This window comes from Crocodylus siamensis, chromosome 1, assembly GCF_052110815.1.
Source record: "Crocodylus siamensis isolate JL-2025a chromosome 1, ASM5211081v1, whole genome shotgun sequence".
Classification (NCBI taxonomy): Eukaryota; Metazoa; Chordata; order Crocodylia; family Crocodylidae; genus Crocodylus; species Crocodylus siamensis.
Genome location: NC_143395.1, coordinates 180,978,775 through 180,996,817, shown reverse-complemented (window position 1 = coordinate 180,996,817; position 18,043 = coordinate 180,978,775). Strand labels below are relative to the sequence as shown.

At 42.1% G+C, this 18,043-nt stretch overlaps 2 protein-coding genes across 3 annotated transcripts in view; one reads left to right on the top strand and one right to left on the bottom strand.

The window, feature by feature from the left end:
- LOC149873722 (uncharacterized) overlaps positions 1 to 18,043 on the bottom strand; it is a 40,686-nt gene that overhangs the window by 5,372 nt on the left and 17,271 nt on the right. The window lies entirely within an intron of this gene.
- On the top strand, positions 51 to 16,608 carry FAM161A (FAM161 centrosomal protein A). 2 transcript variants are annotated; one of them, XM_090050286.1, is made up of 7 exons: positions 51 to 372; positions 4,837 to 5,084; positions 6,862 to 8,049; positions 8,447 to 8,614; positions 12,303 to 12,402; positions 13,603 to 13,757; positions 15,103 to 16,608. In XM_090050286.1, exons 1-7 carry the CDS (start codon positions 247 to 249, stop codon positions 15,446 to 15,448), a joined length of 2,331 nt encoding a protein of 776 aa, XP_089906412.1. In that variant the 5' UTR covers positions 51 to 246; the 3' UTR covers positions 15,449 to 16,608. The 2 variants fall into 2 exon arrangements, with proteins under 2 accessions (XP_089906412.1, XP_089906421.1); XM_090050295.1 differs by lacking the exon at positions 8,447 to 8,614 and having other exon boundaries at positions 55 to 372.

The following is an 18,043-nucleotide window of genomic DNA, read 5'->3' as shown; positions in this document are numbered from 1 at the left end:
GAGTCAAAGCCTGATTGAAGCAATGGCTGAGGAACGAAACAATCGCAAACGAAACCAGTCTTACACTTTAAGATCTACCCCGCCGCAGTTCCCGTTCTTTCCAGATGGAGAAAAGCCCCCACACGCGGGGTAACCTGCCCAGAGCCCCGCCCACTGCCGCCAGCGCCCAAGCTCTCACGGCCCCCCCGGCCCCGGGGAAGTTTGTCGCGGCGGCGCCGCCGTAGCGTCCCCGGCAACCGCAGCGCCATGGACGCGGCGCACAGGGCCGCGCTGCTGGTCGCCTCTTGCCTGCGCACGCCCGTCAACCCGCGCACCCGCGCGCCGGCCGCGCTCTACGAGCGGCAGCAAGGCCTGGCCGCCGCCGAGGAGCAGGTACCGCCCTGCGCCCGCGGGGGGGCGCTTTAACCGGCCACGTGCCGGGGCGGGGGTAGGGACCGGGCCTGCCAACCCGGGGGCAGCATAGACTTGCACCTCACAGGCCAAATCATTGCTACTACAGTACACGCATATCTTGTGTTTGTGTACACGTCTGTATATGTATGTGTGTGTATGCAGGCATGTACACACACATACACACCCCTATAGAGAAGTCAGGCCAGGAAGCACCTCCAGAGGTCACCTAGTCCCACCCCCTGCCCTGAGACAGGATCATCCCGGGCCAAGCTGGCCTATGCTATCCATAATCTTAGCCCTCACAGTAGCTAATGCCCTGCTTCTGTTAAAGGCTCTCACCATAACTCAAGAGATGCCAGGTAAAGGGCCTTGCCCCACTTCAGAGGAACCCCAGCCCACACCAATCTGCACACAGAATACAATTTCTTCCTGGTCCCAAATACAGCGATTGGTTTGACCCTGCGCAGATGGGCAACACCCACTAGCTAGGAATGTCTGGGTTTAAGTCTCAGTGGGAACACTGGCAGATCTCAGTTGCAATCCCCACCTATGGCTGCAGCTGACACCCAATGCTTTTAAGGAAAAGTTAAAAAATAAAGCCCTGTCATGTAGCAGAAACGGGATGGGAAGGCCGTAATTCCTTCCCATCCCCTTGCTGCAAGCAGCAAACCCCAGAAGCATGGGAAATACCCATAGTACATAGGCTGTGCCTACATCATCTCCAACCAGGGCTGCCCAGCATCTTTTTGAACCCCTCCAGTGATGGCTTCCCTAGGCCATCTATTCTACTGCCTCACTGTTCAACTGATGAAGAAATTTTTCCCGATATCCAATCTAAACCATGTTTCCTGCAACTTCAAGCCACTGGTCCATGTCCATGTCCTTCTCTCTGCAGCTATAGATAAAAAGTGTTTTCCTTCTTCTTTATGGCAGCTTTTCAAGAATTTGTAAACTGCTATGATGTTCTCTCTCAAGTGCCTTTTCCTTAAGCTGAACATAGAATCACAGAAAATAAGGGTTGGAAAGGACCTCAGGAGGTCAGCTAGTCCAACCCCTGTTCAAATAGGACCAGCCCCAGCTAGATCATTCCAGCCAGAGCTTTGTCAAGCCAGGCCTTAGAAACCTCCATGGATGGAGATTCCACCACCTCTCTAGGTAACACGTGCATGCGCGCACACATATATGTGCAGATAAGTATATACCCATATACACACACACACATATATATATATATATGTATATGTAGCATAACTTTTCCTGAGCCCAAGCTCATTTAATCAGATCCTGTGAAAAGATGTACACAGAGCAGTGTATAAAACAGAGAAAGTGATATGAATATTTAAAAATGAAAGGCAGGAAGGGAGGGAGAGAGAGGAGTAGAGAAATAGAGGAGAGAGAGGTCGGAGATGAATGTTACAACTGTCATCAAGCAGCAGCAAAGCTAGATAACTTTCCTGATAATCAGGGAGATCATGAGTATGAGAGAAAGGGAAGTGTGAAATGTGTTATGGTGAAAAGCCAAGAAGACTTGGAAAAAACTGAGAAATTTCTGGGAAGTAGGACAAATTGTTGCTGCGGAGATACGGAATACGATGCAAGCTCAGCTAAATGATCTTCAAGCCTAACACCTATTTTTCTGAAGAGCATTCATGGGGGGGGAGGGGGTAATATATAAAATATAATTTTATCATTTTCATTTTGTTTTATGAAATCCTCATAACACAATGTGCTGATCAAGAAAGGTATTTATACAGTTGGTGGTGTCCACACAGTTTGTTAGTGTGCTTAAAACAAGTGCCCTCAATGTTTTTGTAGCTGCAGCAAGTGGTAAGGAGATCTTGTTCATGGTGTCTAAATTCCCTAGGCAAAATGCATCATTAGTAGTCCCATTCAGAGGAACCCTATCCCAGAAACTCCCAAGAGACTGAATCAAGGTGTGGCTCCAAATTCACCTACGAAAGTACAGGTTAGCATGAATTTAGTTAATTTTGGCTAAGTTATGGGCATTGCTGTGAGTTGGTGAATAACTTTTATATTTAGAATAACTACAGACTTTGAAAAGAGCATTTGTAAAATCTAAGTGACAAATAATGTAGTAGTACCTATACACACACGGCATGCTGTCTTCTTAATTTAGAAAACAGATGGTAATACTGCATCACTTGTGCCCTCACAAATCTCTTAATGAGCTTTCTACACACAAGTGTCTGAAGAGTGGATTTAGTTGATGCTCAATTCAAGAGAAAAGAACAGGATCTTCCTATATGGATTTATTTATATATACAAGGTCAAAAGAAATTCAAGGAGGTATATACCAAGATATATTAATTAGTTAAATTTGGTCCTTCATGGGTGCACTCTAATTGAGATCTGTTACTGTTTCATGTCTTTGTGATCCTATAACTAGATTCATGTTGTGCCATGCCCTCTCTACTGTATGAAGCTTGACTTGGAGAATAATGGAGTGAAAACTTAACTGAAAGTATATTCAAAACAAGAATTTTCTGTTAGAATTTAGGAGTGTATTAAAAATACACAGCAGTTATGATAGAACTCTGAAGTTCTCTACAAAGCAATTTTTTATCTTAATATCATAGATTAAAAAATCCCCAAACAAACTAGTTATACCACCTTAAAATACATTATGTTAAAATTATTTAAGGACAGCTCTTTAAAAAAATCTAGAATAACCTGTTTTCATAATAATAAAACCTTAAAGAGTAGGTGTGATTTTTGGTCTGATACTGATGGCAGATTATTAATGCCCACCTAGAACGCAGCCCTGGCCCAACCCCTCCACCAGGAAGAGGCCAACACTGCCCCTGGCTTCAGCCCCCAGCAGCAGCCTGCCCTCGCTCCACGCACAAATTGGGGGCGTGGATCCCACCACTGCGCACACACCCCAACCCATGGCTCCCCTGGGGGTGCATGCAGTGGTGGGATCCATGCTCTTCAGACCAGCTGCTTGTGGCTCAATCCCATGCCCTGCCCCAGCTGGGCAGCAACTGCCCCAGCCCCAGCTTCCCTCCTCCTTCACTGTAGGGGGCCTTGATTTACCCCTCCCTCTGCCCCTTCCCACCAACAGATTTACCAGCTAGATGCTGCTCTCCAAGCTGCCAGACTGGCTGCGTGCATGCTGCAACTGCGTACATGCACACAGCATTTATCGTGGCATTATCAGCCATGGGGATTTCTACTTTTCCACACAAGATACCAGCTTATTTCCAATGCTTGGGCAATAGGAAGTAATTTTTAAAATTATTTTTCTAGGTCTTTCCATGTATACTTCCATCAAATAAGTTTGTGTTTATGAAAATAGTCATATAAAAATTGCACAAGTTGTAATATTGCACAAACTTCTTTGATGTAAAGGAAAAATTCTTCACATAAACAGAAAAAAATATAGCTATATAACTTGCAGAAATGTTGCAAGTACAGCAACAGTGTGATCATAGGACTTCTCATATTAAAACCTGTATGTATTTTCTTTTGATTATTTAGTTCAGAAAATAAAACAGGAATAACCTATCAAAAGCTATTGTAAGAATTTTAATGGTGACTACTCTATATATGTTTCTTTTATGTTAGGCCTTTACCCAAATCTGTCGGAAATACATGAGTCTTTTCTGAGCTTGCCAGAGAAACAGAATGAACTTTGTTTCCCAAAATTGTTTAGTCTGGTGGTGCTCAACCTTCAGCCTACATAACCATGTCATTTGGTCTGTAGGGTTCCTCACAGGTCTGGAAATTCGGCAGTGGAGGTAGTGGTAGCAGTGTTTATTGCCCCCATAGCCACAACAGTTAACACTGCCACTACTCCCTTGCTGCCAAATTTCCAGACCCATGGGAAGCACTGCACTCTGGATGACATGGCCTCATGCACCACATTGTACCGACATGTGGTCACTCCATGGCTGCACCTGGTGTGCAGGGTTGCGGTGGCACACCAGTTCACACCTATGGAGTTACCCTGCTTGCCAACCACGTGGGATCCAGCCCATGGACTGACCTCGCACCATGAACTGGCCCACTGGGGTAGAGAGTTTGAGCACCACTAGTTTAGTCACTTCTCCAACTTAGAAGAATGCTGTTGTTTATTGTTTTTGTTTTGTTTTGTACAGACAAACTTTAACAAGACATTCTGTTTAACAGATTGCTGTAGGTTATGGTTATATTTTTGAAGGAAGAGGAAAGATGGAGAGGCTCTGTAAAATTACTGAATGTCAGTCGCATCTGTCTCAGGATACTGCTTGATACCACTTGGCATATAATTCTGCAAGTGTAGCAATGGGAGGTTATGTTGGTGCAAAAGTGTTCATTATTTCAGGAAATGGATAACAGGCCTGCTAAGTAATACAGCACACATTATTTTAACAATTACTGGCAGGTCACTAATTCTTTATTGTAATTGTTAGAAGGAAAACATATACGGTATTTTCCTAGGATGGCTTTGACTTGTACCCAGATCCTGAGAAAGAGCAAAACTCCTCACTGAACACGGATTGTGAGGACTGGATAGATTTTCCCAAAATGTGTCGTTCCAATCAGGAGTATTATTTGAAGCTGGAGGAACTGAAGAAGGCCCACTTGGAGACTATGGCAAAACTGGAAATCATGTATCAGCATAAGTTGCATGTGAAAGGAGTACACCCACTGGACAATACAGATGCTGTTCCCAGCATCTGTCACAGGTAAATTTAATAATTATCTCCAGTTCTGCAGTACCTTTTGTCTGTGGTTCTCAAAACACTTTGCAAACATTAGTAATAAATACAGTGCTTTTGAAATGGGGTATTATTACTATCCCCAGTCTTTGTGTGTGAATACCAACACACAGAGAAGCTAATGACCTAATTTTCAAAGGTGCTGAATACTGTTATCATTGTTACTATCTCTGTAAACTGAGACACCAGTGACTCTTGAGGCTACAATACAAAAGTAGGAGAACACCATTCAGGTTTCAAAACATTTTTCAGGTTTTAAGTAAGCCTTGTGTGGGCCAGGTGTCATTCCTGTCTTATAGATGAGACATTAAAGATGAACTAGTTTGCCCAAAGTCCATATAGTGAGTTTCCTATGAGATTCTTATTAGACGTGCACCAATATATCTGTGCCATGTCAGATCGGCAGCAATAAAAGGAAAATTAACATTATCGCCTATTGGCTTTTTTTGGCCCCAAATGCCACGGGCATGCATGCAGCATGCAGATGGCCAGGAATGCAGCTGGGCAGCATGGAGAACAGTGCCCTGCAGATAAGTCTGTGGAGGAGAAGAGATATGGGGGAGCAGATGAAGGCCCCCAAGGTGAGCGTGGGAGTGGGGCAGATCCTTTTGTGGGGCAGAACCCAGAGCATCCAGGTGGTCAGCTACCTGCTTAGTTTGCAGTGGGTTGCTGAATTAAAGATACGCTGCTCAGCTAATTGCTAAAGCTTTTGCTTTAAAGGATACTGCTTTTCTGATCAATAAGATCTCCTCAGCAGTCTTATGCAGCTAGTTAGAGAAGTGGTGCCCTTTAAACCAGGGTTCCCAACCTTTTTACTCTGCCGACTGGCAAACCATAGACCGGAAGTGACCATAGACCAGCAGTGACTGGCATACTGCAGGCAAGCAGCCAACTGTGGGCAGCTAGTATGCCAGTCACTTCCAGACTTCTGGTCTGGCAGCCAACCCTTTGTGGCCCAATACCAGGCTGCAGCCTGGGGGCTAGGAACCCCAGCTTTAAACAAAATAGCTTCAGCCAACAGTGGAAGTTCCTCAGAGGTTTTGTGTGGCTGTTTAATGCGGCTCTGCAGACCCTTAGCTAGTTCCTAAATATTCCTTTTTGTAGAGTGTTAAGGAACCTCAACCCATAAAGTATCCTAATTTTACTGTATATTTGAGAAGTAAATGTATATGGACCTATAGACAGCAATAAAAGATTCATGTTCCTTTGTTAAAAATTTTAGTAGGGACTGCGAATGCTAAGCTAAAACACTTTTCCCTAACCTGTTTCTAGAACCATGTCTTTTGTCACTTGCAAGAAAAAAATATTGATTTAAAGTGGATTCAACCTTTTTCAATTTTTTTGGATAGAGACCTTAAATTTTGTAATAAAACATTCCATTGGTTGGCTGGCTGGGGTATTGCTAGTAATCTTAACCAGTCTAGCTGTAAGTTCTCTTAAAGTGAAATAATATTTGAATTGACGAGATGCATCTAGTTAGTATTGCTGAACATAAAGCTGGCATTTATTTTAATAGTTACACTGCAGTAGCGATAAAGTGTCTCAATGGGGCGAAGGCCCAATAGTGCCTGCCACTGCACAGACAATTCCTTCCCCCCTTTACCAAATGCGAATAATGCTGCCTATCACCTTTGCTAAAATGCCTTGAGAACAGGGAGACCGAGAACAGTGACCTGATGATTTATTATGGACTTCTTCCTGAAGATTAAATTTGTTTGTTCATAACTATTTGTTTTCCTTTAAGATCAACTTGGGAAAAGAGCTCATTTCACCCTCTGAATTTGCATAGATCTTTTTCTGAGCCCGATATAAATAATACTTTCAATTCAAGTTCATCTGGTGAATATGACAAGGAATCAGAGTTTGAAGAAGAAAATAGTAGTGAAACTGGATCACTGACATTTGCTAAGGAGCAGATTGAAAAAATGTGGGATGGGTTCTCTGTAGAAGATTATATCCCTCAAACCAAACATAGCTTATCAGATTCACTGGGCTTCAAAACAAGGAGACAGAAACAGAAAGAGTGGTCACCCCAGATCACTGTGCCTAAGCCTTTTCAGATGACTATTAGAGAAGCTATGAAAAAACAGCAAAATGTTAAATCAAAGTCACAGATTGAAATGGAAAATAACTTATTGAAGAAACAACTAGAGGAGGAAGCAGAATGTCAAAAGAAATTTCGGGCCAACCCTGTACCAGCTTCAGTCTTTCTTCCACTCTACCAAGAAATCATGCAACAGAATGAAGAACGTAGGAAGTCTGTGAAAGAAAGAAGCAGAAATATTCTTTTGGCTTATCAAAGACCATTTAAGTTTATTGAGAGGGAGGAGCAAAGGAAAGAAATTAGAAAAATGCAATTAAAAGACCTTTCTTTACCTGAGAAGAAAACAAATTTTTTCAAAGCAAAACCTGTTCCTAAATCAGTTTACAGTCCAGATGTTAATGACAAGTTAAAAGAGGAGGAGCTCTATAGAGAAATTAGAATTCGAATGAGAGCAGAAGAGCTGCTGCGTAATTCATCCCTTCCCAACAGCAGGTTGGCTGATAAAGCTGACAGTAAGCAAAAGAAACAGAAACGCACTGAACAGAAAGAACTGGTGCATAAACCAAGAATCAAAACTAAGGTTCCCAATTTTGAAACGCTACACCAAAAATTCCAAAAGCAGCTCCTTCAGCAGAAACACGTGAAACACATCACAGTCTGTGAGCCTTTCAATCTTCACACTCCCCACATTCCATCTAATAAAGGGAAGATTCTGAAGGATATTCAAACAGATGAAGAAAAGTTAAAAGAAACACGCTGGCCATATACCTCTCCAAGATGTAAACCTCAAAGGAGGTGTTCAAGTGCAAATTCACATCTCCTGGGATGCAAGGAATCTAAATCTCCAAGAATCACAGAATCTACAAAAAGACGAGTCCAAGCTATAAGGTGAAAGATTCAATTACATATTACATATGGTGCAAGACACTTCATAAATCCTTGAGAAAGTAGACTAGTTGTTTAGACCACCAATTAGTTTTTCCAGTGTAGTAAAAAATATAGAACTACAATAGAAATATAGAACTACAACTACTCTCTTCATTTTAGTGATATCTTTTAGCTACAGAACTAGCTTTTCTTTTCCCCACATTTGCATAAAAGAACAAGTCTTCCATTATTTTCCAGTATATGCTTTCACCCCTCAAGTGAAGCATAATTATTAACTTTGGCTCATTTCACCCTTGTTTCCTCCCTGCACTTCTTCCTGGATTTACCCTTGCCAGATCCCTCCTTAAATTCTCCCTAGATTAAAACTAATTCAGCCTTAGTTTATTTTTTCACTCAGGAATTCACTTGAGGAAAAGAGAAAGCTGGAAGAAGAGCAAAAAAAGAGCAAAGCAAAGCAGAAACAAAGAGTGAAAAAACTGCAGAAACTTGTAACAATTCGAGCTGAAGCCAATGACCCACATCAAAGCCTAGCTCAGATATTTAAATCCAAATTAAAAACCTACAGGTATTCTGTCATATTCCCCAAATCCTGAACTTCTAGATAGAAGCTGAATGTTTAATGTACAATGCAGTAGCAGAATGATACAGTTAATGTGCTGATTCATGCAAATGACAAATGCAGTGCACAAAAATGTGGACAGAAAGGAGTATGAACAAATAAGTTACATATTTAATCAGAAACTGAGAAACTGGTGTCCATTATGATAATCTCAGATGTATGTGTTTTTTCTCCCCTTTCAATTACTATACCATAAATAAGACAGCTTCTTGTATTTAAACCTGCATATGAGCTGAAGATAGAACTTGGTGTGCACTAGTAAAAATATAAATTCCTATGTAACAAGCACAGTGGCATCTTTAATTCCACTCTTTAATTTGTCTGGATGCTGTCACCCTGCTAAATGTAATCCCTGAGCCCCATCAGCCTCCTGTTAAGCCAGAGTTGGGCAACTATTTGGGCCCACAGGCCACATAGGGAGTACTGGGGAGCTGTTGCAGGGTGGGTCAGCACCCCCTTCCCTCCCCCCTGCAACAGCTCACCAAACCTCCCTATGTGGGATAGGGTTGCTGGTGGGTGGGTAGCTGGTGTGGGAGCCAGCAGGCAGTAGCTTCATGCAGGGCTTCCTCCAGGCCACCCTTCTAACCCAAATCGGGGCTGGAGCTCCTGCCTGGCTTCAGCAGCAGCAGACCAGGTGCAGAGGTGGCGGCTGGACAGGAGCTGCTGCTGTGCACCAAGTGGGACCTGGTAGCAGCCATGATTGCCTCCCCCTTTACTGCTGCCAGGGCCTTCTTGCTGCAGCCAGCCAGAGCCCACACTGGGGCTCTCCTTGCCACTGCTGCTGTCACAATCAGTGCTGCCTCCAGGCTGCCCTGGGTGCCCATGCCCAGCAGGGAGGAGCCGCAGGGAAGCCTTGGCACAGGCTCTGGGCAGCCACAGCAAAAAGGCCCGCCCAGCAGCAGTGAGGAGGAAGCAACTGTGCCTGCTGCCAGGTCTCGCTTTTTCCCAGCACCCAGCAGCAGCTTCTGCCCAGTCCCAGGCTGAATGCCCAGCCCTGCCCCTCCATGCAGGAGGTTGGGGTCCTTGGAGCACATGGTCTGGACCCACCCATCCCAGCAATGATGAGTAACAGTGATGGCAGCTGGGCAGAAGCTCCTGCTGGGTGTGTGGGGAACAAAGCAGGACCTGGCAGTGGGCACAGCTGCCTCCCCCTCACCGTTGCCTGGGCTTGTCACAGCTGGCACCTGGAGCCCATGCCAGGGCTGCCCTGTGGCTCCTATTTGCCACTGCTGCTGGGCACGGGGCCTGGGGTGGCCCAGAGGTGGTGCTGGTGGCACCAGCAGTGGCAGAAGGAAGGAGCTGTAGGGCTGCCCTGGCGCAGGGTCTGACTGGTGGCAGTGAGAATGGCCCAGCATCAGCAAGGAGCAAAGCAGGACTCAGGGACCTGCCACAGGCCAGACAGTATTTTGCCCACTCCTCTGTTAAGCTGTGGACTCATCTACCACTCGCATTATCATTGATTCACTTCCTGCTCTCCTTAGATTTGGTTTGGAAATGAAAATAGAAGCAACCAGAAAATTCAAGATACCTGGACAAAATATGAAGTAAAATTAAATTTTAAAAGAAGAGAAAAAGAAAACAAATAGGTTCCTTTATGTAATAAAGCTAAAGTCTCATTTTTTAAAAATTGTGTGTGAAGAATACAGGTGGGGTAAAGTTCTTATAAAATGCACTTTACTCACTTTATACGATTAGGATACAGGAGAACGGCAAGATCTTGGGTCTGTGGCTAATATAGGTTGTGATTTCTTATTTTAACACAACTAACTTTTTGTTTTTCCAAGGCAGGTGAATGAGTTAATGTTTATAAGGTGTTTTGAGATCCTTGCACTTCTGTAGTGCCTTCCATCTTAAGTAGTCGTATGACATAGAGGAGATGGGGCACTAACAGTTCTTTAGTTATACAACAGGTCAAATACTTTAAAAATAACATGTGAAATACCTTTGTAGAGGAACAGCATGAATAAGAATTACAAGTCTAAGAGATAATAATAAAAAAGGTGGGCAATGCAAAGGAAATGAAGCGAATGTTATACTAGTGACTAATCATGAGAGAAGCTTAATATGACAACCACATCATGAAATATAATGTAGCTACCAAGAGTTGTTTCCAAATTAATTTAATGTATTGATATTGAGAAACAGTATCCAGAATTAAGGTGTCTAAAGACTTGCCTGTCAGGGAGAGAAATAAATTAGAGCATAGTGATGCTGGACAGTTTCTTGGGCCATGAAGTTCAAGGGAGCAACAGTGAGGCTATCTAACAACTCAGGAGCCAAAGTATTAAAGCATCTCACTTTTTTTTTTTTAAAAAAAAAGAGGGCACCTCCTTTCTCTGAACATGGCTTCTCCTAGGTTCTGGTTTTAAAGAGTAAATCTACTGAAATGCTGCAGAGCCTGCCACCAGAATCCATAATAGCAAACTTTGATAATTTATAAACCACCAGCAGTATAACTCCACTGATGAGGAATGAGGGAAACCGCAGAATTAACAGAGTACTTGTTTTGACCTTCATGTAAGACTGCCTGCTGGCCACCATGACTAAGCTCTGTCAAGAATAAGCCCTTTGCAATTGCTACCTGGGGAGGTTTGATGGTGCTGATTTGTGGCTATGCAGTTGTAGTGTCAGCAGTATCCGTCTGTGACGGGCCTTTTTCTAGCTTGAATTTCATCAGAAAATCAAAAGTAACACCTGTTCTTCAACTCCAGTGAATAAAATGAAATAAGGAGGGCATCAACACTTTTTTTTAAAGGACAAATTGTTAAGACTAAAAAGGAATCAGTTTGTTTCATAATTAACATACTTATATTGAAGTACAGTACTGTTCTTTCGTAGCATAATAGAGCTTCACCAGCCCTTCTAAATGGTTCTCATTTTAATTTGGCTTAGAAAAATAATTAAATAGAATTACTGTCAAGATAGAGCATGTTACTTAAAAAAAATACACAGACCATCACAATGTCCAGTTTGACATAAACACTGTAGCTTTTAGCTACCTTAGGACAGGGGTGACAAACTCATCTGGCTCCACAAGACTGTGGGGTAGGTTCTGTCCACAAGCTGGATAAATGGCATGGGAACAGCCCCTCAGCCCAGACTGGAACAGACTCTTTTTCCTTCCCCTTCCTTCCCACCCCAACCCCTTGATCCAGCACTTGGAGCATGCTCTGCTCAGCCTGAGAAGCAGATTGTGTGTAGGTTCTGAACTGGCTGGAGCAGGCAGTGAAGTCCCAGGCTAGCCAGAACAAGTGCTGAATCCAGCATGCCAGGAGCCCACAGATCCCTGTCCCCACATGCAAAGTGCAGCAGCTTCTCTGGCAGGTCAGGACCGTACCATACATGGTGCCTGCTATGGGACTTCTACTGCATGTGGCATCTGCCCTCATCTGGTGCACTCTGCATATGTGGCTTGTGGATACATGTCACCACTTAAGACCAAGGCCACTTGAGACCCAGGGGACTGGATCCAGCCTGTGGGCCAGATCTTTGACACCCATGCTTTTAAAAGTTGCATTTCTAGACAGACTGGTCTTCATGATGCTACTTTGTAGTGCTACTTGGTACTCATTTTTAAATAAAATAATAACTAAATAAACCAATGTAACTTAATGTTATTCTTTGCTAATATTAGGACGCATGAGAAGCAAAGAATGCAAGAGTATCTGCAGGAGATGGAAGAAATGGAAGAAAGAGTAAACCAGAGGCCACTGCTTTTGGAAAGAGTGACTCAGGTTACCTTTGCTCACTCTCCCTCCTTAATTAAACTTGTCTGCAAATATTGCCTGTTAGGGACAGTATCAATCTTAAATATTTTTAGAAGATGCTTGAAAACAGTTTTGGAAGGAAGCACATCATTTCTCTTCTCACCTATCCATAGCACTATTCAAAATCTACCACAACAGAATGTTTTTCATCCTAAAGCAGGCTTATCCAACATGCGGCCCTCCAAGCTGTTTTCTGAGGCCCAAGATGCTGCGATGGGAAATGAAAGTAAACACTGTACTTTCATTTGGGGGGAGCGGGGGAGGTGTGATGTGATACCACTTCTTGTGAGGTCTTTGAATATGGCTCGCTGGCCCACTGGGTGATAAAAAGTTCACGATACGGCCCCACATTCAAAAAGGTTGGACACCTCTGTCCTAAAGCATACAAGGATTTGAGCTACTGGTACTCAAACCTCTACTGTGCAAATGGAAATAAATCCATTTGGATTTAATCCAAATTAACCCATTTGCAAATGGCTAATGATTTTGCTCTGTTCCTTGTCCAAGGGTGTGTAAGTTCTTCTGAACACCTTGTTTTTGGCAATATAATGGTGCTGTTCACACTGCTGACCCATGACAATATAATGTTACAGAGCTTTCTCTATGTATATCTTTGTTAGTAAGGTCCAAACAAACTCTTCATCCCTGGCTCTTGCGATGGTGTAAATAACTCCAAATGAAGCAGAAATAGTTTTTACTGCAGAAGTTTAGGCAGGAGAGTCCTTGTTGGAAGACTGCGCTATTCCAGACTGCTATGATGCCTAGTTTTGTGCTTAAATGGAGACAGAAACAGATGTAGTCATGTTGAGTCTGTGGGCCCATGCACAACACACATTTTACTGGGTCAAAAATCTGCATAGAGGGAGCCGCTACATATTACCTCAACTGTCTAGGTGAGTTCTCTGGACTATCCATGCTTGAAGGGTTAATGGTGACAGTTTCATCCTACTCAACTTTTGCATCTTTTCCATAGGAGAAGCTAGTTTTCAGTAGCAGGTCTGTGTATGTTTCCAAAGCACTACAGAAAAATGGATTAATATTGCTCTTTGGGGAATAAACCACTTTGAATTTGATAGAGTTACTGATAGAGTAAGATTCCGCATAAGTAAAGCATTATAATCTTACACTTAATAATGAAAATGTTTTACTGCTTTTTTATGTTTATAGAAAAATGCCAGAATAGCAGCAGAAAAGCATTACTCTGATATACTGAAAGAACTCAGGTTGAGCGAAGACTTTATTTCAAAGAAGGGTCAGACTCCTAAGCTTCTGTACCATTCCAGTGATGAAGACTTTAAAAGATATACAGAAGACAGAGAAAGGTAATTAACTGGCATATTGTTTTGTGTATATTATTACGGTCAGCAATAATAAGTTCTGCTTTTAAATATTTCTAGAAGACAAAAGTGTTTGTACTTTTCAGGGGACTATTTGGCTGCATTTAGTTCTTCTTTTAGCATTTGTATAAAATCTTTAATTCATGAAAGCCAGTTAAAATGAGGTGCTTATAGAGTATGTTCATTATTCAGGGTCCTCATATTTATTTGACTACTGGATATGTAACTTGCATGAAAAAAACACAACATTTTGATTTCTGATCTTTTAATCCAAGGATGTCAAATTCTTGGCTCTGTGGCCTGGCTCTAGCTCCACAGGGCTTCTTACAAGCTAGATAACGCACCTCCATCAGTAGGGCAAGAGGGCAACAGCATTAACTTGTTGGCCTCATTGACACAATGACTGTGGCAGTCATGAGCATTCCAACTGCTGCTGCCGCATGCCCCACTGCTGAGCTGTCCCCAGCAGGATCTTGACCTGGAAGTTTGGGGGGGCAGCAAGGGGATGTCAAGTGACAGCTGTATTAACCCTTGTGACTGACAATGCTGCTGTGTTGGTGGGGCCAGTATCCATCACTTTCATGCCACCATCACAGAATTGTCTCCAACAGGGATCCCAAACTGGGAATTCAGTGATGGGGCAAGTAAGAGCAATGTTAATCTCCCAGGCATTGGCCCTACCAAGACGGTGGCTTTAGCAGCTGCAGGGTTAACACAGCTATCCCTCATGCCACTGCTGAATTTCCAGCCCTGCAGGCAAGATCTGGAGGTGGGTCTTCCAGGCCGATAAGCCATTTCCATGGGTTTGATGCTGGACACTCCTATTTTAATCAGAAATCCTAGCAGATTGCTAATGAGTTTTGGAGTTTTGTTCTTATAAAATCTTATTATTTGGGGTGGGGGAACCCTTTGAGAAGTGTTCATTTGAATATTTGGAGTTAAAAAGAATTCCATGCCACACTGAACAGCTTTTGCCAGGATTTGGAAAAGTGCACTGGAGAGTTTACACAGTGCACAGGTTACAGAGGGTGTTCTGCATTACCACTGGCCAGACAAGGGGAGCAATGGAGGGGTACCGCTCTGGAGATTTATGGAACTTTACTTCTCGCAGAGTAAGCGCACACAACACAGGAGGCTAATGTAATCATTATAAAGGAAATAGCTTCCTTCACTTTAAACGCAAGTCCTCCTAGCCCTGTAGAGACAACTCCGGTTGGCCTTGGCTACCAGCATTTGGGCCAGAGTACATTAGAATTTTATTCTTTTAAACACCAATTTTAAAAAAATTCTCCCACAAAAGATCAGTACATGTGACTCTTTTTCTTTATAGTCTTAATGAGGATAAAATACAAGAAAGAGAATCCTGTAAGGAAGAGGAAGCAAGCCCACAGTCTGACCAATCCTGTGAGGAAGAGGCAGCGGCAAGACATCAATCTGACCAATCCTGTGAAGAAGAGGAAGAGAAAGCAATCTGTCAATCTCATCAGTTCTGTGATGGGGAAGAGGAAGAGGAAGAGGATGCAAGCCATCAATCCCACCAATCAGAGGAGGAGGAGCAAGAGGAGGCGGTAGAAGTGGCAAGCACTTGGTCTGATCATGATGCTCTTGAATATGAGGATGAAAAGTATGAAGAATGTGGTTCAGAAGGAAAACCTAGTGACAATGAAGCTGATTGAAAAGAGAAGGAGGTCTGACTGCCTCCTATTACTTCAGGCCTAGCGTTCAAAACATTTCATTGCTGACAGTGGAAGATACGCCAAAGAAAAACCTAACTCTGTAACAGACATTTTGAATTGTGTATGTTGGGGACTTGCGTGAATCTGAAATTTTAATACTCTAGGGTGCTGAAGAATAAGGATTTTGTTCTAGTGAAAAAGAACTAACTAATTTCCATTCAGTGGATACAGTTGTTTTACTGTGATTTGTTCTAGACTTGAAGAGTACGAGTGCACCTTGGTTCATAAGAAACACTATCCATGCTTTAATACTATTGAATTTCTTGTGTTCCTGTTGATTACTGCTTTGGGTCTTCACATTTCTAGCTCTGCCTTGATACTGGCAAAATAAGGAGGAGCATATGCATCAGATAATTTATTTTTCATCCCTAAGCCAAGATTTTAAAGCAACATTGCTTCTTACTTCCATATTTTTGGAATAGTCTCAATTTTAACCAGTGGAATTCCATGTATGTGACTCCCTTATTATTGGAAGGTCTTGTGGAAAGGCGACTGCCAGCAACAATCTTCTGTGCAACTGGACTTCCTTGTAACTGTTTCCAATAGCTAAATTATATTGCAAGGAATATTTATGTATAGTGCCCCACTTGCTTCTAAAATAGGGATTAAAATACAATTAGAACATGTCAGGTTCCTCCACTTACACTCCTGCAGGTATTTCTAATGCTAAAGGAAGGGTGGGTTCAGGGAACAAAGTTATGATATAACATTCTGAAGCAGAACTTCATTTTTTTTATGCTGTAGATTGTGTTAGTGTCTAATCATATTTTCAAAATGATGTGTTCTCTGTATTATCATTTGTATCTTTTTGAAGAACTGTTGCAAGATTACATAAAATAATTAATTACAATGTAAATTATTACATTACATTAAGAACACTGTAGTCTTTATTTAGACAATTAAGAGACACTGAACATTAGAAAATTGATATTAGTGCAAAAATTCACTTCTGTAGCTGTTTTCATTTTTGATGGAAAGTTTTTTAGTATAGCTTCTCTTTGCATACTTGCTACGTTCCCCTCCCACTTTCTTCATTGACTGCTACTGAAGATTATGTTTCTGTATCCCTGCCCCACCCCACCCCACCCCACCCCACCCCACCTTTATTTCAGAGAATGCTTTCTGGTTCCCTTTCCTACTCTACTGCCTTGTCATCATCATTATAGCCAACATTAAGGGTAGAAAAAGGAAAATTATCTATGTAGTAATACACAGTTACTGAAGAACATCAAATCACATATTCTGCCTGCTCAACAAAGGATTGAGCAAAATGTCCACGCAGTACATAAATGCAAAAGTTTGTAGTAACCAGCCAACAAAGTATTTGTTAGCACACTGAATTTACAATAGTTTTTGATGCCTTTGCAGTCAAGTACTATGATTTTATTTCCCTTTCTTCCAACATGTTATACAATGCTATTGACCAACTCATTTTTCAAGTGGTTGGATCTGTATCAGGAGACTTTTGCTGAAATTTGGAATTCAAGTAAAATATTTGTCATATGTTTACATCAACTCTGCAGTTGTGACACAATGTGCTCCAATTTGAAAAGTTAACTTCTTCACTGTGTGAATTCTGATTAAGTGTTTTCTTTCTTCAATAAAGATACCCCAGAAAGAGGTTTGTTTCCATGTCATACAAAGAAACAAGTATGTGTTAATAATAACACAATAGTCAGGCAACTCCCCAACACAAAACTCAAACCTGGTTTATTTAGGATTTAAAAATTAAGTTATTACATACTTCCATAGTTGGAAGCAAGTTTTCTTTAGTTTTCAATCCTCCCCTGGCTAATGATGAAGTCAGCAGTGAGGTTAGGTGGCAGTGGTAATATATATGTGCAGTGAATTTGTGTGTAAACGACTCCTTAGTATGGACTGCTGATGAATTTTTACTGTATTGGGCCACTTGGAAAGTAACTTATACAAAATAGCACTTACACTGCATTCACTTCTATTTCAATAACAGTACAATATGGAATTGTATGCATATATGAAGGAAAAGTACTTATACAGTACTGACATTGGTAGTAGTCAGGTGGAAGATACAGTGGCTAGGCTCAGATGTATTCAGCAAAAATACTGGACAAGGCAAGTGAGAAATAAAAGAAATATCTGACTGCCAATGCAAGAAGCCTGTCCAACAGAATAGAGGAACTAGAATTAGAGGGCAGGACATGAAACCAGATATTACAGAGGAAAGAGAAATGGTGGATAGCAGTAGTGATTGGAACATGGGTAGTGAAAGGCAGCTGTTGCTCATGACAGAAGTAAACACAAAGGTGGTAGATAAGCATCACACACAAGTGATGTGAGAGATTTAAAAAATGTAAGGGATGACATGGATGAAATCAATTTGGGTCAAAATCCTTTTGGGAAATGGTGGTTAGTGAGATGGTGCAAAGGGTCTGCTATAGGTCAGCTTTGGATATAGGCAAGGGTTTCTTTAATCTTATTAGAAAGAATAACAGTAGTGGGAACTGTGCCATTGTGAGAAACTAACTTCGCAGGTGGACTGAAAAATGAATACCACTA

Coding starts and splice junctions, on each gene's coding strand:
- FAM161A (XM_090050286.1), top strand. CDS start 247: ATGGACGCGGCGCACAGGGCCGCGCTGCTGGTCGCCTCTTGCCTGCGC. Junction 5,085..6,861: donor GTTCCCAGCATCTGTCACAG/GTAAATTTAATA, acceptor TTTTCCTTTAAG/ATCAACTTGGGAAAAGAGCT. Junction 8,050..8,446: donor AGACGAGTCCAAGCTATAAG/GTGAAAGATTCA, acceptor TTTTTCACTCAG/GAATTCACTTGAGGAAAAGA.